Here is a 22,944-nt window from a genome sequence, read left to right as displayed (position 1 = left end):
ACAGCTGCCACATTCATCTACTGCTACCATTCTCAGATACACTGCAAAGGTTCACACTACACGCGTTATGCATAACCGCTAGCTGTGCTGCATTCTCACGCTTCTTTTCATGTTACTCTAGCTATATAACTGGTTGTTTTAGTGATTCTTGCTATGTGACGATGTTCCACTGATGATGGTCACACGAAAACGTTCTGGAATTGTTTCATTTTAATTGTTTATACATGATTATGAGTGCACAATTGATATTTTTCATTGCTAATTTTGAAGCTGATAACATTATATTTGGTATATTACTACACCCACCAAGCCTATACTAGTAGCCGATCTCTACTTACATTGTGCACTTGGAAGATGAGAAGTATCAATCCGCTGCACGCAGAGATTTCAGTCAGCGTTGCCATGCTCAAATATCTGTCCATGGCTGGAATCACTAAGCACACCTGTAAACGATAGCGCCGAGTGATGTTGTTCCCCCACACGGTTCTCTGTACAGGTCCAACACCACACAGACCAAGTCCTTTTTCCTGTATTACAGCACCATATTAATCCACACAGCACTGCAACACCGAGCAGCCGGGTTTTGTCACATGCACATCAGGACATCTCCCGGTAAACTGCCAAATATTTATATTTTGTGATATCAGCTTCTCATCATACCCATTCATCTTCACAACACTTTCCGAACGGTCTCTGGCCTACACCAATCACTAAAAGAAAAAGAGATAATCATTCGTTTTATTCACTGCTATTTTACGGCTGTTGTCTCCTCGTCGGTTATTTAGATAATCATTCGAATGATGATCTCTTTTTCTTTTAGTGATTGGTGTAGCCCAGAGACCGGTTGGAGAGCGTGTGAAGATGTATGGGTATAGCGGATGGCTACAGTGGAGTCTTCGCACTTTGAAAAATCAGCTTTTCATCATTTGAGTTACTAGTGTTGATTTTTTAAGTTGGCAGATTTCAACGACTGATTTTGCGCAGGGTGGCACGATTCAGAACACACAACTTCACATGAAGTTTAATTTTGCAGTATGCTAATAAATCTGTGGCACCCTTTCAGCCAAAATTGCAATGGTTTCTTTGCCACCAAGCGGTGCAATTTACGGTAAAATGATGTGCACTGCAAAGCATGCACTGTCGTAAGCAGCGTGTACATCAGTGCACAGAGTAGGGACCTCTTGCCCAGCATATTCTGGAGCAAGAGTACATGAACAAACGCTGCACACTCGTATTTCCGAGTTATAGGCTATTCATACTACGTTACAATACGCGTCACGTTTTGGAATACGACATACTGGCAGACGTCGTTTTCATGCAGGTGCATTCACACAGGCCAGCACACGCTGCTCGTACAGCTTCTTTTGACACAAACTGCTGGGAACGACAGAACAAAACTCGGTACAGGGGTCCGGATACGTCGTCTACGTTTTCGTATCAGGGGTACGATTTCCTGCCACGTTCCATGTTGTCATGGCTATCCGGACGAAAACGTCACGTACGCCACGTTCCGGGCGTAGTGTGAATGGCCCATTAGGGATTATTCTGAGATGTGGGCACCCTTTGGTCCCGAGATGTCCTACTGCACTCTGGTCGATGTAACGTTAATGTTGGGAGACCAGGGTGTTTCAGACCAGTTGTACGTATAGAACGTTTGTACGCATGCATCCGTCACAGCTTAAAACATGCATGCCCAATAAACATCCACAATGCAGCGGTATTTTCTAAGGATCCATCAACTCCAATGCATGAATTTGCATGGCACATGGCTTCTCAACCAGAGAGTTGGTATTTTATGACTCCCGACTTTCAACAATGACTCCACACGGTCTGTTTGTTACAGTCATCACTACTGTGTGAAGTAATTGCTTTTCTTTTCTATGGTATGAGTGACAAATCTAGCTATGCACTGGTCTATGACACGAAATTAAAACTGATAGAGAGGCAAAGTATACTGGTACTACAGTGGTAGAACGTCCACACACACACACGCGCGCACACACACACGCACACACTTGCACGGGCTATTCATAGCTCTGGGCGCAAAAATAAAAGCAGCGAGCAGAGACTGTTCACGTACACATGACACGGTAACAGCGGTAATACTAAACGTGCTAAAAACTAATGATAAAACCGGAGTTGTGAAGCACTTGAGGAGAGCAACACACACTGTCGTAAAGACGCTGAAGACAGGGATCGGACTCAAGACACTGTGTCCTACAAGTCATAAAACTCAGGACACTTCTCCTGAATGCCCCAACATTGTGCCCACTGATGGGATGCTTGTGAGCTTAAGTCTTGATTAAAAGCAGATACAGTAGTAATATCGAATTATACTCAAGTTCTCAACGAGCAAACAAACAAAGACAACCGAACTCGGGTCAAATTCAGACTGGTTCGGTCAATGGGTGATGTTGGCGGCCTTCTTCAAGGCACTGTCACGCAGCTCGCAGAGCACGGCTATTTCACTGACCCTGGAGTCTGGCTGTTGCTGCAACCAGCGGAAGCACTGCTCAAACATGCGTGCGGCCTCCTCGTGCGATACTATTGGGCCCGCCGCCGTTGCCAATGTCGTCGATGCCGCCGCTGTACCTTGCGCCTGTTGACCGTGCGCATGCGAGCCAGCACCAGATTGATCTAACTCATCCGTTACCACAGTAACTGCCGGAGCGTTGTCGCTGCAACCACTATTGCTGGCAGCCAACGCCCCTGTGGTACTCGTGCTGCTGCTGCTGTGGGACTGAGTCTTGTGGTGTTTCTCTTGACTTGAAGCAGTACCGGTAGTAGGAGCATAGCAGGCTTCGTACTCACCGGTCCCGCTCAGCACCACGTCGCAGATATCGTCCTCCGTCAGCACGTGGAACGCCGGCTGAATGTCGCCGACGTGGAGGAAACGCGTCACTGCCGCACTGGAGTTCTCCAGGCCAAGATTGGCGAGCGACGTCCTCGCATCATCAAACCGCTTGGTTTGCTGTTGGGTTTCTGCTATGTCCGCTAGAGCGTTGGTCGAGGCATACCCTGGCACCGGGATCAAGTTGCGCCAAGACTTGAGCAAGGTGAGTTGCGTCACCTCGGCCCATGACTCCGCCGCCAAACTGGCCACCAGTGCCATGTCGACCGAGTTGAGGAATTGCTCCAGGGGCACGGTGCTCGTACAGCGCTGGAGCAGCTTCAGCCGGTACCGCTGGTGCACGGCCTCTGCAACACCCTGGCTCATCGGCTGGATAGTATCATCGTCCACGGCTGGTATATAATTCACCACTATGAGGCCGTCATCACTGGCTAAGTCCGTGCACTTCGGGTACGCCCGACTGCTGTCCAGTAGTAAGACCGCTCTGGGCTCCAAGCTAAGCGAGGTCAAGTGCTTGCGCACACGTGGCACGAACGATCCGTGGAACCACTTGCGCAGCGTGGCGGTCGGCATCAATGTGTCCTCCTTGCCGTACTCGGCCGCTATAGTCGGATCGCTGGATCCAATGGCGGCCAGGAGCTCCGGTTTCTCTGCACTGCCAGACACCTGCACGGGCAGCTTGCATGAACCGGCCGCATTCGCGCACAGTGCCAGCGTCACTCTCTCCGCTTCACTGTCTGCGTACGATACAGCCACGTTAGCCGTTGCGCTGCCTGCGGTCTGCACGGGCAACTGACGGAAGCTCAGGCCAGTTCTGGTGCAGTTAAATAGCTGCTCGCCGGAGAGTCCTTCGTCCTCGACCAACTTCTGGACAAGGTCTACAAACTCCAGTGCCGTTGGCTCTTGGCGAGCAGTAGTTTTCTGTTTGCACACTCCCTGTCCAATGCGCAGGCCATGACGCTTGCAGAAGCGATATTTCCAGCCATCAGATGCAGTGAATGGTGTGTCCTCGCCGTGCAAGCGCTTGGCAAGTGAGCTAGCCTTGTCCCAGAGGACAGGGCCACTCACATCCTCCCCCAGTCTCATTTTCTGTGTAACCCAAAGATGTAGTGCTTTTTCCAGTTTGTCGAAATTGCCCAGCCGAGTGGATTTTGGAGATCTGTTCATTCCCATTTCAAGACTTACTGCTTTGAACGAACGAATGGACGATGCATTCTTCTTCATAGAAGATAGCGTGCTTTTGGGAATGCCATATTTGTTACTGGCCGCCGTCAATTTTGTGCCATCATCTAACTCCTGGAGCACTTTCAGCTTCTCATCGATTGTCCATGAGAGTCTTTTTCTCTTGGCAGGAGGAGTTTCCACCGCCATCACCAAGTCGAAAAACAACCGATCAACGCAACGACGAGCAGCTAGTAGCAGTAGTACAGCTCCATCAAACTACGGATGTTCCGTCCAACCTGCCAGGCCGCTCTCCTACGAACGAATCTTTTGTTTCATCCATGCAAGACGGAGCTTCGAACTGTTTTATACTTGAATTATTTTACTTGAATCAAACTCAAAGTGTTGGATGGTTGCTGTACGCGTAGATCTACGGCCAGCCCGGCTGCTGGGCTTTTCCCGAGGATCACGTACAGTCTACGTCACCACGTGCACAGTTGCGTTGCCGTGTTGGATCTACATCGAACAGATTTGAAAATGCCAAGCATGCATTGATCTGCGTTTCCGATGGATTACACGACAACGCATAGCCAGTTTTCCGTTTTCGATCCCGGATTTCGTGTTCCGTATTTTTCAAGTTCTTCTTTGATCACTTCTTTTTACGTGTAAGAGCAATATGCAATGTGGACGCAACCAATAATATGTAGCGCAAAATAAAGAGAAGGGAAATAATATTTAATAACCAGTCAAGCGCTAAAAGTGAAGAGAAGAAAAATGAAAGCATAAGCCTCAAAGAGCTAAACTGCGCATAATCATACGGACGGGGGAAATCCGGAATCTGAGAAAATTATAACATACACAATCCGAGGGAGGGGGGGGGGGGGGGACAGGACAGCAGCCAAGCATGCCGCTGATAGTTACCGAAAGCACTCTGCAGCAGCGAGGACCTCAGGCGAGCATCAGAATTGATGCCTCTCTGATGGGCATCTTGTGATCGTAGCCTGCGATGACCTCGGAGGCTGGCATGGGATGCACGGACAAGAGCAAAAAGACAGGATACCTGTGACCTGATAAAGGCAAGGAGTGAAGAGAAGGGCTCCTTTCTCTTGTCGGCGAGCATGGACGCAATGCGCTTTAAGAAAGCGGAGTCGGACTTGCCATAGCCGCCGGAAGCGCTGAACGCGATGGGGGAAAGTGAATCGTGTTCGACTTTGCGGACGCGTTCTTCTTAGGCACGCCTTTTCTCTGCCTCGTGCTTCCTGTATGTTGCGGCTAGGGACGGCTGGCGGTTGGAACGGGCATGAGGTTTGAACACCTGTATGTTGCGGCTAGGGACGGCTGGCGGTTGGAACGGGCATGAGGTTGGAACGGGCATGAGGTTTGAACACCTACTAGTAAATGTCCAGGAATGCCTGTTCAAACCGTCCACCCCAGACACCCGACGCAGCCACATCCAGGCGGGCACCATCCTCTGAGATGGCGGAGCGGTGGCGGAAGGTCTCGTCGGTTAGCGGTTGGAGATGCGGCTCGATCTGGACATCATGGGCGACTTGACGTAGGAGGGATGCGGTGAGGTCCCTTAGGTCGTTATGCCGCATGGCGGGGTAGCCTCCAGTTTCGCAAGACAGGATATGTTCAGGTTAGAACATTTCGCCACACACACATTCCGTTGGCAAGCCTGGATGGGGTCCAGCCATAACGTAGGCATAGAACCTCCCAGAAGGCCTGCTTGTGGAGGTTGAAGCCACACTGGTGATGGGGCCGACAGGTCAACCAGCTGGAGGCGCCCTTTTCGGCTGCGAGGTGCAGAGTGCGCTCTGCAGTGCTGGTGGAGGTGGCAATTGACCGAGGCAACAGCTTCCTTTGCGAGACGCCGTGGTTGGGACACAATCTCTGCCCTAGCTGTGATGATGGCAGTCGGAATGCCTTCTGCGGACTCATCTTGGTGAAGGATCTTCTGCACAAGAGGCTTGCTGATATGCATGGAGACCTGGAACTGGGAGGCAAAGGAGGGTGGGTCGACGATTCCCAGCCCTCCATTCCTGCACGGTAGGGCCAGCACGGCACGCTTCAAGTCTCCGGGTGGGACACGGTTGGTGATAGCAGGAATGTATTTGCTGCGGATAGTGTCCTCCAGCAGCGCAAACAGATCGGCTGTGTTGGGCACTGCCGGGCAACGAAGGACCACTTGTGGCAAACTCCCTGGCCAAACTCAGCAAATGCCACTTGTGGTTGGGTGCGGGCGAACTCAGCCAGAACATCCACTTCACGACACCGCTCGTCTACCTTGCCCGACACTTATGCCATACAGAATGTTGGTGTTCCGAGGACGGAATCTAAGCGGTGACACCCATCTAATAGGATAGAGCCCTCGGTGCGTAGATTCAAAGACCCCCATGTGTGATTGATTGGTTCGAACCTCTTATGATTCTTTGAAGGATGACTTAAAGTTTACACGTAAAAGCAAGTAAGAGAGCAAGCGAGTGCCAGAAATTTCTTGTCACAGAGAGAAAGAGTAATTTCAGGAAGAGTTCTCATGAGAGAGACCACTTAACTTCAACAAGAGAATCTCTCTCAAAACTTCAGCAAGAGAGTCTTGAGAGAGAGAGAGAGAGAGAGTGTGTGTGTGTGTGTGTGTGTGTGTGTGTGTGTGTGTCATTTGGGACCGAAATCGATGTTCCCGCCCGGTTTCAATGTGAAAGAGTAAAACTGCTCTGGCTGCTTCAGCCGAGGGCAATCCATTTGTGTTCTGACGCAGGATGATGTTGACAACCAATAGTGTAGTAATGGACCCGTATTCAATGTTTGGTTGGGTTGGCCCTTTGGTAGAATAACTGCAGCACCTATGGTCATCTGTGGCTAACAGGATTAGTTGCATTGTGTATTTTAAAAAACTATTTTTTGATTCTTCTTTGTTTATGCAGCCACCCTTTGCAGTAGTTCATGATCACGTCGAAGACATTTCAAATTCTCGGTAAGAATTTTAAATGATTGTTCCCAAATGCCACACACTCACGTCCAACTTCACGGCAGAGAGTAGATTACTAAACCATCATAATAAATAGAAACTACACGAGTGATCAGATTGAAAGAACGAACAGGAGCACAGGGAGCACAATCCTCCTTCTAACTCCGTCTAATGCAACAACACAACCGAAAGCCAGAGTGCCAATGAAAAAGGGGAGCTGCGATGGAAGCCGCGCAGGGCTCAGATGGGTTTAAAAAAAAGTGCATACGCGAGAGCTGAAATATCACAGTCACTCACCATCAATACTATTAAGCACATCATGACAAAAAGGCGGCGTCAGTGACTGCAAGATACATGATGACGCATACATTATTGTACACGTATAGATTTTTGCTTGTTTGTGCTTGTGTGTGTGTGTGCGTGTATGCGTGTATGCGCGTGTGTGCATGTATGTGTGTGCTTACATGCATGCATGCATGTGTTATGTGGCTGTGTGCGGCTGTGTGCTTGCACACGTGTTGGCCTGACAGGTGTGATGGCGCATTCCTGTCCTCACTCCAAGTCTACTTATGTACTGTACTGGTGCAGATGTGTGGCACCGTGCCGAGCGCAGCTGCTGATGGCGAGGTAAGGAGATGCGTTTCAATAACCAACAGCTCTCTTTCAACCTCAAAGAAGTGGTCAGTTGTGCAGGTCTCTGCTGTTCACGTTTTTCTGCCATCGACTCATGGAGTGACGAGTGTGCGAGAGTCTGAGTGTCTACTATACCGGTACACACCCATCATGGCTGTAATAATTATGATGATGCACTTCTATGTTGGTTGTGGTATTCACACACAGGGCACTATGATGAGCAGAGAGCGTCTCAATGTGTTGTCAGCAAGACTGGAGCGGGAGTGTCGACTCATCAGCCTCTCCGTTCACCTTGTCCGCCAGCTGGTGTTATCGTCATCAATGACGGTCGATGACATTCGTGATGCACCACTGCTAGTTCATCTCACAGTGAGTGTATGCACCATTGCTAGTTCATCTCACAGTGAGTGTATGCACCACTGCTAGTTCATCTCACAGTGAGTGTATGCACCACTGCTAGTTCATCTCACAGTGAGTGTATGCACCACTGCTAGTTCATCTCACAGTGAGTGTATGCACCACTGCTAGTTCATCTCACAGTGAGTGTATGCACCACTGCTAGTTCATCTCACAGTGAGTGTATCCGTTGTAGTGTACTTGTACTGGCTCTCTCTCTATACTGCTGTGTTTTCTGTCTGTCTGTCTGTCTGTCTGTCGCCTCTCTCCCCTCCCTCTCCCCTCTCTCAGCCTTCCTCCTCCCCCCCCCCTCTCTCTCTCTCTCTCTCTCTCTCTCTCTCTCTCTCTCTCTCTCTCTCTCTCTCTCTCTCTCTCTCTCTCTCCTCGCTGATCCTGTATTCATATTCATGTTGTTGTTTTCTCTTCTTCAGGCACTTGGCGAGAGTGTTGCTGATGGTCTCAAGGACTCTTCATTGCTGGAGGTGGATGCAGACACCCGTTGTCGCTCCACGGCTCGCATTCTAACTTGTCTTCAGCCAGCGTTTGCATGCCTTATGGCACCTCCTGGCCTGGTGGGTATTTGCCTAATGAATACTCATTTCCCAAATGGGGATGAGCCAAATCAGTACCCCTTTTCCGAATGCCTCTTGAAATAGAATCGCATGGTCTAATAATTATGATGTCAACATGTCTCATTAATCATTATCACTATCGATATGCCGTTAATAGAAAAGAGAAAGGACCAAGGAACTACAAATTTCATAAATTATCCTTGGCTCTCCATCCGAGTCTATTCTTGATACGCCTTTTATGTTCCTTTACCTACTCTCTGATTTGTTTGCATCGCCTGTATTTGGAGAGTCGCCCTTCTAAAGTAGTGCTTAGTTTCTTGATATTTGATATCCGGACTGCACGGTCCGAATATGTATTTGCACGTGCATGTTGATCTGCAACTTGCATGCATGCGTACATTGATTGTGTCCAGTAAGTTGTGTACATGTGTACAGTGAGTGTGTACATGCGGAGAATGCTTGGTTTTTTTCGCATGTGTTTATGGAGCAAGAGAGGTACACGCAGGAGTTGTCTTTCTTTTTTTGGAGTTGGCCAAGGAGCAGTTGTGTCTCCATGTGTCTGAGTTTATTTCCTTTGGTCTAATTTGTTTTCCCCTTAGTTTATGTATCCTTTTTCAATTAGTTAGAATCACAACCAAGTGCCTGTGTTGGTGGCCTGTGTGCGCGGTAGCGTTGGATTGAGTGATTATGCAACACTCTTTTGCATACATGTATGGGAAATTAAACCTTGTGTGTTGTGCTTGGCAGCGCTTTGAAATATTATATTTCAATACCGATGTTTTGGTTTTCATAGTTTTGCTCTTCCTTGCATATTCTTTGTTTCCCTCACAGCCCATCGGAGATATGCCGCTTATTGTGGGCATGTGCCAGTTGTTCCAGGATGACTTGCAGCTAGATGCTTTACTGGATCAGCTGTATCGCATATCGACATGTCAGGTCAGTGTTGTGCTAACCGCCAAGCAGGGAGTACTGTCAATAAGCCCAGGTTTCCCATATGTTTTATGGCCCGTGGGCAAAATTTCCGACCAGACGAACTTTCTTTGCAGTTGGATGAATTATTCACCGAGTTAAATTTCCTGTGTGTACCATACTGCCTGTTGCCAAATGCCTATTGACATTGGGAGGGACATACACAATGACATCGTTGTGATGTAATGGCAATGTCATATCGATGCAATTGTGATGTCATCGTGATGTGTATATCTCATGTGTTGACCTATGGTTCTCAGTGGCCGCCTGCGCGTGGTCTGACTGCTGATTCGGCCCGTGGCCGGTCTGTCAAGCCAAGCAGTCCCCGTGTGTCTCGGACAGTCGCGAATGCGGATGCGTCCTTTGACGAGGACGACCAATTTGACATGGACGAAACCACTGCTGTCTCGATGGGCAGCGAGAACACGCGAGCAGCCGCAGCAAGCAAAGAGAGTGAGTAGAGTCTGGTCTACAGGTAGCTGTGTTCAGGACATTGTACGTTGCATGTTCATAGCACCTGTCCCCTGCCTGCCACTGCTGCTTCTACAGTGCAACTCACTCACAGTACGTGCCTTGATAAGACGTACACGTGCTTAGTACAGCCATTGTCAGGGTACGGGTGTATGACTCCATGCTGAGGTATGTTTGGATATGTACAAGTACCTCGGACACTGAGCACACTCTCCTGCTGCCCATGCGGGTACGTATTATCAGAGTTCCACTGTACTACGTTTGCGACCATCGGAACTTCATTTCGTTTCTTGTGAGTGTGCTGAACCTCGGGGTTATCAATCCGTAGTGCTCGTACTCAGGACATAGGTTCAGCGGATCCTTTGATGCTATTTGCTTTGGATGTTCACTACACAAGAGCATGGGGGTTGCTCGCTCTGTGCGAACTTTAGTTAGCTTTGTTATGCAGCGAATTAGTGAAAGTTAATTCCAGGCTGAAGCGTATACTTATACTGTACTAATGGATTTCTGTCTATAGTCCTTCAGAATAATTATAGCCTGTCCAGTGCCATAGAAGAACTTCAGATACTGCAATCAACACGACACTGTTTAACTGAATTGACACTGGGTCATCTTTGTGACTCTTCTGTGTGATTGTCTAGCATATGTTCTGCATCCAAGTCTCCTGTCTTCGCAAGCTCGCCTGGCGGTACTGGCCACGCGCATTCTCTCCAGCTGGGCGTGTTCAGGACTCCTGGCCAATAGAGGCAGCGGCAGGTCGCTGCACACCAACAGAGGGCAGCTCTCGCTGTCGGGTACAACCTCGACACCGGAGGACTCGATGAAGACGGAGAGCGCGGTGTGCACGCATCTCTTCGCCTGGCTTGCATCGCAGGTTAGTGCAAGTACATGTAGTACTGTACACATGGTGTATGTGCTGCAGTTCTAGAAAGTAGCAGCAGCAGATGCTAGAACAGTACTCAATGCGCCGGGCACAGAGCCCTCCTACATAGAAAACAAGAAACCACTCCGCCAGGTTACAACTTGGAGTTAAATGCCTTTGGCCTGAAACTGCAAGTTGCAACTAAACCGAGTGGTTCTTGTCTCCTTTGTGTGTCATGGTGTCATGGTGTTATATATATAATACTGTATAGCACTCTGACACATCGTGTACTACTGTGTGTAGCACAAATGCTATCAAGGTCTCGTTTATGCTGTGGTTATATTAATTTTTCAGAATGCTCTGTCTCTATTTCAACGTGTTTGGCCCAGTTTCCTAGCTGTTGATAGCTTTTGGGGGGGGGGTAGTATTTCATGATTATTTTTGTGTGTGAATAGTAGAATAGCTGGCAACCACTGTGTGGTGCTTTGCCATTCTGTAACTTTACTATACCTTCTTTTGCCTGTCCGTGCAGGATATTGACTACATGAACCCATGGGATATCCAGCAGGTTGGTTGCACTGTTACATTGTAGTGCTGGTTCAGGTTTGGGCTTTGTGCCTGCACGTAGCACTTGTATTTATAGCAAGAGATCAACTAGGAGTGTCATGCTGAATTGAAGGATAGCGTCAGGAAGGCAAATGTGCGAGTCAGGATTTTGCCTACAGGAGCTGTATTGTTTGCTAATGTATAGATGATATTCTCATTAGTTATGACAAGTGAAAATTGCTCTCGTGAATGGAGCAGTGCCATGTTCGAATGCACGGCCGAGTGTTTGTAGCCTTGCGGTGCCTGGTGTAGTTTCATTCACGAGGGCAATTTTTTCTGTTTCGCACTGTCGTTTTCACTCTAGGTTGACACTATTCTAATGTGTGCTATGCGAATGTGATTGAAGTTTTGACTTGCAGCAATGACTCGAATATGACTAGCTTACGGAGTGTACGCTCACTGGATGAAAATCTCTACTTTTAAGACCCGTACATGTATGTGCTTGCAGCTATAATGCAAGAACAGTAAATCAAAATCTATCTGAATGCCACGGGAAATCTTTACTGCTGTGAAGTAGACATACCGTAAAAGTCCGTAAATATGTACCTGCCCGAAAGAAATACCCCCTTCATTCTTTAGGCTCTGTCTGTTGAAGTCAAGTCAAGCCCGATAAACATACTGCCCGAAATAAGTACCGGTACGGTGCGCACATGCAGCACGTAGCATGTACATCGACATGAAAATGACTTCTCCACTACACACAAGTCAGGTCTGAAAGTTAGTTCGTGCCCGAAAGTCAGTACCCGCCCGAAAGTTAGTACGGGCGTGGTCACTAAATTCGAAAGTAAATACGTACTTATTTACGGACTTTTACGGTAGTAGGTCTGTGGCCATTATTCCTTCATCATGATACTCCCACCGGGTGCTTGCAGTGGTTACAGTAATGCTCCCTTTGGTTGTTGGTTTCATTTCTTTCGTTCGCTCCAGGCGTTGGTCATCATGCGCGAGTTTGTCGTCTCATCCGTACAGCTCTCTACGGACGTCCTGCGTTTGTTCCTGGACTCACTCAGGTATTACAGCGTTGATGGAGATTTGGCCGGCATGGACGTACTTGTAGTCACATAGCAGCCGGATGGGTTGGTACAGACTTGGCCATGCTCCGCTTCAGCCAGCCATCAGGTTGTGTTAGCAAATGCGGCGTTGAGTAATAGGCTAATAGTTGTCATTGTCAATGGCACACCACTATGCTGTGTTTAATTAACAGAGTGACCATCCTGTTGGCGGGACTAGCTCCACAGGGAGCGCTGCACTGAAGTGAGAAAACCCAATGTTTGCATGGCACAGGTCAGGTGGCTCTATGAGAGTAGATTGGGAGCTATCCGTAGACTGATTTGTATCCATTTTTGTATCATCATCATTCGGAGGAAGACATCAAGTGTCGAAACGTCTAAAAAAAACCAGTATCCGTCAGAGTCGAGTCTTACTCCTGTCGTGTTGTTTGGCTATCTACCGCTGTATTCTGTGTCTGTATCAGCATGATTGTGCCTCATCCAATCTCCTTTACAATGGTACTGCATTCGTTGCTCATCTTCAGGAACATCATGTCCCAGTATCGGTGTGATCAGCGTGTCAGTGCTGAAGTGCTCCACCTGCTCGCGCTCACCGTGCCGCACTTGACCCGTCTTGGCAGCGGCGAGCAGCTCGGCAAGGACCACCAGGCCACCATTCATCTGCTGAATGCTTTCTGGTAAGGGTGCAGTGCCTGTCCAGGGTACTGTAGCACTGTAGTACATGTACATGGCTCTTGTTTGCCCTGGCAAAGCTAGCTTCGGTGTGTTTTCTCAGATATTCCCACTCTGCACCAAAAATATACACACAGTATAGTGCTGCTCAATGAAATCCGAACAAGCGAGTCAATGCCATGCCGGGCGCTGTGCAGTCCTAGACCTGCGAGCACTGGGATGTGAACTGATGCAGGGCGCAGCTAACGCTCACGCGATTGGATTGTATTGAGTGGCACTGTACCTACACAAACCTTCTTTTTGATTTGTGTTTGCAATAGGAATCTTGAAAACACAGCTCTTAGGCTGACAAGCATTGTGTCTTGCTTGTAAATTTGCGTGAAGGGAAAACTATGGCAGATACGCAGACCATCGTCGTATCTGACGGGAACATGCCTATCAGCACTAGCCTGCATTGTACAGTTTGCTAGAGTTTCCAAGCCATGGAGCAGGGTCACGTTGGTGCTCACGAGGGAGTCGTAACGTCTAGGAAGATGACACGGACCACGGTAACGTTACTGTTGCCCGTGGGGTAGGGCTGATTTCTACACGCTTGTATCTAGCATCGCTGGTCTGGGCCTTGCTTGGGGACAGCACATCAAGGCCATAGTCGCGATTACGAGTTGCGTAGGCCACGGGTCACGTAGAACTTCGAAATCCGGAGTCGGAACCCACATTGTTTCGGGAGCCGTTATCCCATGTGGTCTCTCTAGATGCTACGACTCCCAAGTACTCATGCTGTGGGGGTCCCACTGGACCCCACTTTCCCAAACACACATTAGTTGATGGAAGAATGGAACGCCTTTATGTTATACTGCAATCAGTCTCTTTGTACAAAATCTGGTTTACTCTGGGCACATGCATCATCACACTGGTGGTGGTGGGGAGGGGTCTGAGTACAGGCAAGGATAGACTCAAGGAAGTGTACAACTTTAGAGAGAAACTCTGGAGAGAATAAAGGCTTATCGTACAACTATCAAGGAAAGTCCAACAGCAAGGTGCAATACTACATGCAACAATGCACAGTTTACTAGTATCCCAATAGGTATTCAGAGTACAGCACAACATAATTACCTGAAACCCGATTCATACTGCATGTCGTGTACAGGAAACGCTTCGCAATGATGAGCCAAACAAGTTGAACTCAAATCAGCTTTTTCATTGAGTTAGGCATTGCGTCGCATTTCCCTGTACGCGAACGCAGCATACAACCTCTGGGTTTGATGGGAGCGGGTCTAATAAGCAGTACAGGATGGATCTGCACCCATCTTTGTAGCACTGTCTAAAAGACAGGCCGTGGCAAGCTTATCGTTTTCTGGAGGCTGATGGTAGGACTGAATCACTCACTGAATCTTTTCTTTACCCCAGCCTTTGTCACGCCAAGCATACACAGAGCTTCATCTAAGAATTGTAATTCACAACACGAACTGGAACTGTGTAAAGGATTATCAAGAAAGCAGCGTATTAGAAATTGGAAGCAAGAAGAATTGCAATGTTAGCCCTGAAGGCTTCCTTCCAAGTGAACTGAGATCCATGGCCGTTGCCATGTTCTTCAGAGCGACTGAGTACCGTCATCGACTACCTTTACCGTGAGAGGTGTTCTTTCCATTGGATGTGTCATGGCATTGTACAGGTGTGCCACCTCATCGTGCTTGTAATGTATGGCATTCATTTCCTCCTCCACTACTGCTAGTTCCTCTTTCAATAATCCGATCTCATCAGCTGTGGCATAGCAGTGAGCCGGTCTTGGCTGTGGGGTAACTGGTGTAGCTGTGGCAGTTCAAGATGGCTCTGTGCACGTCTTTGGAGCACTGTCCAAGGGGCAAGCGGTGGCGAACTTGTCGGTTTCTGCAGGCTGATGGTAGGACTGCAGTGACTGTAAGTTCTGGTGTTTAGATGTTCTTGCAATGACATGGTCAGGAACGGATTGACAGATCAAGGTTGGTGATCCAGGTGGCTGTAACACGGTGGTTGGTGTATGTATGAGAAAGGGAAGCTTTGAAGGAGCTTGTCTTCATGAACCCGCTTACTCTGTTCTTGCCAAAGTGGTTTGCCGTTGTACCAAGTGTCTGCGGAGGGATGTTTGAGTGGCTGCTGGAAAGGACGGGGCAGGATGATGACAATTTTGAAATGATCAGTTTGCTGGCATTGACTTGAGTGGCATGGACAATTCGACCTTCTTACTCACTGCTTGCCGAATCCACTCCACCTTGATTGTTCTTCGATGTAAGATTTCTTGAGGGTTATATACTCCGATCCCTGGTGCAAGCATGCTCATCAGGACGGTACTGTCTAGTGCTCCGTGCAGGCCTTGGACCAGTACATGCACTGGTTGCCTACTGCTCCTGCTCCCATCGTGAAGAGCCATGGGACATGCTGTCAGCAGGCGACCAGTACTGGCGAAGGGCCCAGGCGCACTCCACAGTACTGTACTGGTGAGGTGCGTAGGTGAATGCCGCGCCATGCACTAACATGCAGGGTTTTTACGGGACACATGAACCAGGATGATATTGAATATCGATCCCGGGCGGGATTGTATTGGCTAATATCATCCCGGTTCAATGAGCCCTGATTGGCTGAAAACAGACCCTCCCTACCATGCCATGGGGTAAGGTCTAGTGCAACTATGGGTAGCAACTACTAACAAGGGTCTAATACTACTTAGGGAGAGGGTTTTACCGTTTAATACTGCTATGGGAGAAGGCGGAATACTACGTAGGCCAGTTTAATAGGGAGAGGGTCTAATACTACTTTTAAAGGAGCGGGTCTAATGCAACTTAGCCTTAGGTTAACAATGGTCTAAGGCTGCAAACAAGACTCACAAGTTGGTCATGTATGTATGTGCATGTGCGTGTGCGTGTGTGCATGCCTGTGTGTGCCTGTGCATGTGTATGCATGTGTGAGTGAATGTGTGCGTGTGTGCGTGTGTGCGTGTCTGTACTGTACTATAATGTAGGGCTCTCTACGAAGACGGTATGTTGGCTACGGCTGTGAAGCTGGAACTGGCTAGTTTCATAGAGGCACTGCTCAAGGTTAGTTTCTGACTAAGTTAATTGAGTTTGGCCTTCATCTCCTGCAGGAAGTGTTACAAACAAGTTTCATCTGAATCTCCAGGTGCACCATTCATTGTCCACGTTTCCTGTTGCCACGAATGATGGCTATACCAGCAATAATGTTCTCTTTTTTTTTGAAGTTTTTTTCCCAATTTGATTATGGCTCATGCACGTCTTGGTGTTACCATACCTTGACTTTTTGCTTGTTTGATTACAGGCCGATCCCCATCTAACTTGGGTGGAAATCAAAGTCAAGAATCGTTCCGGTAAGCTGTCAATATCACCTTCACCACCAGTATTTTGGTACCGCAGGCGATATTGCTAGCGTGGGAAAAGTATTTCCCGGGGTGAAACTAAAAAGATGATGACATCAAGCGGCTGTATTTAGATGCCTGTGATGACTGCCTGTCACATGTTATTTGCTGGGGAATTCCTCTCTTCACACATCCCCCCCCCCCCCAACCTTGTGGCCATCTGATAGGAGATATCGGCCGCACCATCTTGTGCATGTGTTTTTCTATCACGTCAGGTGGGCAGCACAGCCCGTTCCACCTGGACGCGGCCGTGTGCCGACTGCTCAGCGACACCGATCACGCCGTGCGCATGTACGCGGTGGCCATCCTGCCGCGTCTGTTCCTCCTCCCGAGTACCACGGCAGCCTGGCCTCGGCTGGCACTGCCGTACGCCGGCGTGCAGCGTAAAGTACAGCTGCTTGCGCTGCCACAGCACACCACCTGGGACACTTGCCTGGTTAATGCCCGCAAGGAGCAGCAACGGCAAGTGTTTGCGCTGGCCGAGGAAGCGCTCACTGTTCTCTACGATGACCTAGTAAGGTGCTCTGTTGCCGCTTATAGTAGACAATGCACACTGCGTACACAGTACATGTACATGCACAGTATGTGTGCGAATTTGCTGGTGTTGGTAATTTGTCATTATTATTGCAACTTGCGCGCGCGCGTGTGTGTGTGTGTGTGTGTGTTTTTGTTTGTGCGAGCTCGTGTTTGTACGTGTATGTGTCCATGTGTGTGAATCATTATTTGAGGCTTTCAGGAACTGGTAGATGGAATCCTGCACTTGCTTGCACAGGGTGTCTGTTCAACAGCAACACATATGCCCCCTCCCCATAATGATGTGAATTGCTCTCTTTCCGCACACCTCAAACTCACTGCCAGATTTTGCTGAGATCACTGTGTTGTGTGTGACACTCTTGCCCTCCGTGTTGTGCGGCTACACAGCAAAGCATGGACGGTCTTCCGGATGCTATCTACGAGGACGAGGGTGTCAATCGCATCTGCAGTTCACTGGCCGCCGCCGCTCAGATTGCCGTGTGCAGCCCGCTGTGTGAGAAGCAAGCGCTCATGTACATCTTCAGAAGTAGTGTGGACGATGAGGAGATTGTGCCATGCAAGGTAGGTTGCCGTGCTGATGAGTTCGTACCTGGACACTTCTGACAGTCGCCTGGGCCTTGATAAGTCCCATTACTGTGCGCATAGGACCACCGTGTACACTCCATTCATCCCAAAACTGGCATCCTAACTTTTTGGTGTCTGGAACGAATAATTGTAGGTACAACCCCCCCCCCCCCCCCCCCTCTTGTATTGCCCGTGCAGATTTTCCTTGCCACAATTCAGGGTGCAAGAGTCAAATGATAAGGACTCAAGGAGTTCCCTGACTGATCACTCTGAGTTAGATGTTCGACCCAGCTTTACCAAATCAGGACAGGTATACCAGGGCAAATGTATGGAGAAGCAGGTGCAACTCGAAAATTTCAATTTTTCAGCTGAATGGACTATTGGGTGGGGGCGTGCTAGGGTTTTGAGGACTCTTGCGTGCGTGTGCACATGTGCGTGCATGTACTTGCAGGTCCTTGGTCTGATATCGCAGCAGATGGGACACAGCAGTACATCTCAGTACCTCAGCCATCATACCGAGTATCTGCTACATCAGTGGCGCTGCGAGAAGCAGAAGCTGTCCGTGTTCCCCTACAAGCTGTATGGAATGTCGTCGATCCTTGACTTCTATCGGCAGCACTTATCACAAGTTGTGCTGCATCTACTGGTGCGCTGTGACGAGGGAGAATTGACGGCAGTCGCCCAGGAGTTAGGCAGTGAGTGGCCTGAGCTGGTGGAGCCTCACATAGGCAAGTTCACCGTGTTGACGTTGCCGTGTTTTGCCGCCGAGGCCACTGACGGCAGCACTGCTGAGGCGAACGACGACGTCTCCCAAGCAGCCATTCGGGCCGACGCTTTTCTGCGCGAGAAGCTGAGTAAAGAGGTATGGGCTACCGGTGTGCAAGTAGTGGGTGCACGTGCTGTTGTGTATGCAGGGACCAGTACGTGCATGAATGAATATCTACATGCATGCTGTTGTCAGGGGGGGGGGGGGGGGGGGGTACATGCGCATCTACATGCGTGTACTTCTATTAGTAGTAGTAGGTGTGAGTGGACTATTCTATGTACATGGGTGTGCATGTATGGTTTGGTGACACTGGGGAATAGTAGTGCATATGCACTGGCCGACAGTTCTCATTGGCATGATTGCATACGTCCTTTGGCGTGCAAATTCGGAATTCCAACGAATAATTTTGTTCCATTGTGTCCACAGTGTCCAAATTATTATACACCCTCTATTGCTTGCTATGATGTATGTTGTTAGCAGACTGTAGCTCACTGCTGTGTTTCCTGTGTGCACTCTTTTTCTCCAGGCTGTTGACCGCCTGTTCACCCGGCAGATTGACGAATTTGTTGTGCAGCTACTCCTGCACGTTCACATATCTCCCGGGCAGACAGGCGAATACTCTGCGTTTGCCAGGTGAGTTGAACGTGACAATAGAGCTCTCTGATTCATCATGTTTGTGCACTACCTGCTGTTCTCCAGCTGCTTTTGTGGTGATGGCATATCAGAATCTGTGAATACAAATTGAAATTATATAGGATGACATCACCACGTGAGGCAAATGAGTGCTTGTGATGTCACTGCGTATGAAGCATCTAAAATGACGGTGACGCAATCGCATGTACAGTGCGTATCGGTTATAGTGTGGTCGTATACAAGAATATACTGCCTACAAGAATGAACACTCATTTTTTCATAATCATAACACCTATTTTATGTGTATATTTATTCTTACAAGCAGTATTATCGCATAGTAGAATATATCGGCCCTAAGAATGGATTTTGTGTAGCAAAATATGCCAGATTAGTGCAAAGTGTATCGCCTGTAGTAATAACATCTGTGCTCTGTGCATGCTCAATACAATAATATTCAACACAAAAAGAGAGTTATGTCCAACTGAGCATTGGAGAATCACTTTTTCTGTCCAGTCCGACTCTTTCTTCCGACTTCTCTCCTATCTGCTGCTCCGCAGTCGCCTAGCACGACCGCGAGTCTGATCCGTGTGTATCATGATTGTTTAGACCTACATGATTGTACGTGTCCACATGCCAAACATGTATTATGTCACACGTGCATATGATATGTCACACGTGATTTATCGTGTGTAAGAAATATCGGCAATAAGAATCAAATGTCGTTTTTCAAACACCCACGCTATAACCGATACCTACTGTACTCTATAAACGATGGCACAGAAAGCGTACTATTGTTAGGAAACACTTAAACGTGGCATGATGATCTCAACGGTCCAGCAATGGGTGCTCGGGGAGTGGTTTCTGTCGGTGTCTGGAGCTTTTTTTTAAATGTACGAAATGGCGGCGCAGAGTCATTTTTTAAATGTATGTTTACACTCTTTTTTTGCTGTGTGTGTGTCCTGTGTTTGTTTATGGTGTTAGCTCCACTGATGCTGAGCCCAACCCGCCCGTGTACACCGTCGCCCAGGCGAAAGCAACGCTGCACTACATGTCACAGTTCCATCACTCCGAGCAGCCGTCGCTGCTGGCCTGCCTGTCGCGCTGGCGCGACTGCATTCAGCGCATCGTCCTGTCCCTGCAGCTGCAGATGTACCATGCGCACCACTCGGCTCAGCGCCGCCGCTACTTCCTCCTGTACGCAATCTTCATGGAGATCGTCTTCAAGGAGGCGTCGCAGAAGCTCGCGCTGGCCCGTGTGTTTCTGCTACGCGACATCGTGCACACGACCGTGCATCTTCTGCAGCAGACGCCGCCGTTTGAGACGCACACCGCGCAGGGCTCTGCGTGCACGCCAACGAACACGCAGCGCTGTCAACTGCACCTGGTCGGCGCTTGCTGCCACTTGCTGACTGTTGTTTGTCGCCTGGCCGTCACCAGCAGTGTAGATGTAAGCAGTAAACTGTGCACATGTGACCTGGTGTGTAGACAGGCGCGTTGAGTCTATTAACTGTATGAGCCAATGTCTACCTGCCGAACATTCCAAACATGATACAATTTAATAACGGTGTTGATATGAATGAACTGAGTACCAACGGATGTGTTGCTTTGCTGATGGTGTGCCGTGGCAACGTGTCCAGGTCGGCTGGAGAGCACAGTTGTGGTGTTGGTGGTTGATGAAGAAGAATGGTGAAGATAGGGTTGAAAATTACTGTGTATGTGGCCGTTGTTGCCTGCAGGAGCTCAGCAAGCACTTGAGTTTGATTGTTGCCAGCTTGCTGCCCCATGCCAGCCAGGCGACAGTGGCCGGGAAAAAGGTTGGTCACTGTGTGTGTGTGTGTGCATGTGTGTGTGTGTGTGTGCACATACAGGTGGTACGTACATGTCTGTGGGTATGTGTGCAAATGTTTTGAGCTTCACAGCACTTCGTAGGAGTGGCGGCATGTAGTATCAGTGGTATTTTGCTTTACTAGTTACTATTACAGGTCTCTGTCTGCTTGCCTGCCCGTCTGTTCATCCATTCGCCTGTTTGCATGTTTGATATCTGTCAACTTCTCTGTATCTATTTCTTCTCTCTCTACACTTTCACAGGCGCTTAGCTTGCTTGACTTCCTGATTCGGACCAATGCCTCACCACGTCTATCTGAGAGTGTTGCCACACTAGATCCACTGCCGGATGCCCCTGAGTTCCAACGCATGCGTGACGCTCAGCTGGATCTTGTGGATGGCCCGACCCTTACACTCGTCTCTGTGAGTACCAATGTACATGGTCCATACTAGTAGTAGGGATTTTTTTTATTGTTCAGCAGTTTGAACTCTGCTGGCCATAGGGAATAGTTACTGGTTTGATTTTGGACAGTCGCTAGTTTGCTTGGGAACTCTTCCATTGATTGGTTAGCGCATGTGTTTTTTTGTGAGGGATTCCACGTTTAATCAGTGGTGCAGTATTACCAACTGTCCATAACCAAGAGTAGGCACCAATGACCTCTCTTTTCTATGGACCAGCTGATGTCTCCAGTGAATAAATGCGTCTTGGGTAGAAGCGGATATCGACCTTTGTGCTGTTACTGATTTGATGTGGTACTTTGGTGGCTGTTGGTTGTCTTCAGGAGCTGAAGCGCTTTCTGTCTGCCAGTGCGGATAACAAGAGTCGCTCTCGAGCGGACGGTGTCTGCAACCTGCGTGCCATGCTGCAGCAGGAGCACGAGCAGCTGAAGCTGGTCACCAGCCGTCATCCCGCACTCACAGGTTAGACTGGGATCATACCAGTTAGATGATCATTCTAATCATCACTTCCTATTTTAAAATATATATTCGGCCCTTGTTGTTCTGTATTCGGTGACGTAGAGCTCCGCTCCTGCCTCTTTTCTACTGGGGGGGGGGGGGTGTGCTGGTGTTTGTTGCATGCTGCTGGTCACAGTGCTGGTGTTTGTTGCATGCTGCTGGTCACAGTGCTGGTGTTTGTTGCATGCTGCTGGTCACAGTGCTGGTGTTTGTTGCATGCTGCTGGTCACAGTGCTGGTGTTTGTTGCATGCTGCTGGTCACAGTGCTGGTGTTTGTTGCATGCTGCTGGTCACAGTGCTGGTGTTTGTTGCATGCTGCTGGTCACAGTGCTGGCCGGACTTGAATCTATGACTGTGTGTTGTCGCCGTGCTGCAGGTCACTTGTCGGACGGTACTGAAACACTGGTCATGCATCTGATCAGTGAGCTGAAGCGTCTTTGCGAGGTAGTCAGGTCTCCGCCACCCGAACAGTCCAATGCAGACGCAGACAACGTCCTACAACGGCAGCAGCAACATGTACATGACCAACACCAGCAGCAGCAGCAGCAGCAACATGGTCGCGCCGTTGGTAGTAGTAGCATGCACCTTGAGGTGGCCAAGTGTCTCGGCGAGCTTGCTACGCCTGACCTGCTGACGGTTGCCATGGTGAAGCACACCGACGACAAAGGTCAGTTGTGCGGGGAGTATTTTTACCTACCAACTTGTCAAGTTGGGTGGCATGACTGGTGGATGATGATATCGCTTCCAGGCAGCATTCCCAGTCCCAGAGTTTGCTATACAGGGCCTCAAGATGTTACATTGATTGTGTGTCTGGAACTCCGGGTATTTTACATTCTGAATGTGACACACCTTGAAAAGTCCCCTGCCGATAAATAGGGTGGACATGGACATAGAGTATCAAACTACAGTCAGACCTCGCTTATCCGGTCCTCGTTTATCCGGATCCCTCGCCATCCGGAAGAAAATCGCTGGTTACCGATGTGCAGCATATGTTATGCATACAACATAACCGGACCTCGCGATCCGCATACCGGTGCATGATTTTGTATACAAACTGGTTAAAATGTGTACAAAAAGCTTCGTCGTATC

At 48.9% G+C, this 22,944-nt stretch overlaps 1 protein-coding gene across 1 annotated transcript in view; it reads left to right on the top strand.

Moving 5' to 3' along the window:
- LOC135815522 (serine-protein kinase ATM-like) overlaps positions 1-22,944 on the top strand; it is a 75,199-nt gene that overhangs the window by 17,291 nt on the left and 34,964 nt on the right. Inside the window, exons 20-40 of the mRNA XM_065328836.1 lie at positions 6,937-6,986; positions 7,511-7,607; positions 7,821-7,982; positions 8,441-8,581; positions 9,413-9,517; positions 9,811-10,003; positions 10,663-10,895; positions 11,416-11,451; positions 12,417-12,499; positions 13,024-13,176; positions 16,167-16,242; positions 16,481-16,529; positions 16,793-17,091; positions 17,499-17,672; positions 18,127-18,537; positions 18,968-19,074; positions 20,056-20,521; positions 20,811-20,888; positions 21,163-21,321; positions 21,681-21,819; positions 22,232-22,522. Coding sequence (XP_065184908.1) covers positions 6,937-6,986; positions 7,511-7,607; positions 7,821-7,982; positions 8,441-8,581; positions 9,413-9,517; positions 9,811-10,003; positions 10,663-10,895; positions 11,416-11,451; positions 12,417-12,499; positions 13,024-13,176; positions 16,167-16,242; positions 16,481-16,529; positions 16,793-17,091; positions 17,499-17,672; positions 18,127-18,537; positions 18,968-19,074; positions 20,056-20,521; positions 20,811-20,888; positions 21,163-21,321; positions 21,681-21,819; positions 22,232-22,522 — 3,502 coding nt within the window. The remainder of the gene's footprint in view (positions 1-6,936; positions 6,987-7,510; positions 7,608-7,820; positions 7,983-8,440; positions 8,582-9,412; positions 9,518-9,810; positions 10,004-10,662; positions 10,896-11,415; positions 11,452-12,416; positions 12,500-13,023; positions 13,177-16,166; positions 16,243-16,480; positions 16,530-16,792; positions 17,092-17,498; positions 17,673-18,126; positions 18,538-18,967; positions 19,075-20,055; positions 20,522-20,810; positions 20,889-21,162; positions 21,322-21,680; positions 21,820-22,231; positions 22,523-22,944) is intronic.

This window comes from Sycon ciliatum, chromosome 4 (genome assembly GCF_964019385.1).
Source record: "Sycon ciliatum chromosome 4, ocSycCili1.1, whole genome shotgun sequence".
Taxonomy (NCBI): Eukaryota; Metazoa; Porifera; class Calcarea; order Leucosolenida; family Sycettidae; genus Sycon; species Sycon ciliatum.
Note: the sequence above shows the minus strand (reverse complement) of the source record. Positions and strands in the feature narration are given on the sequence as shown.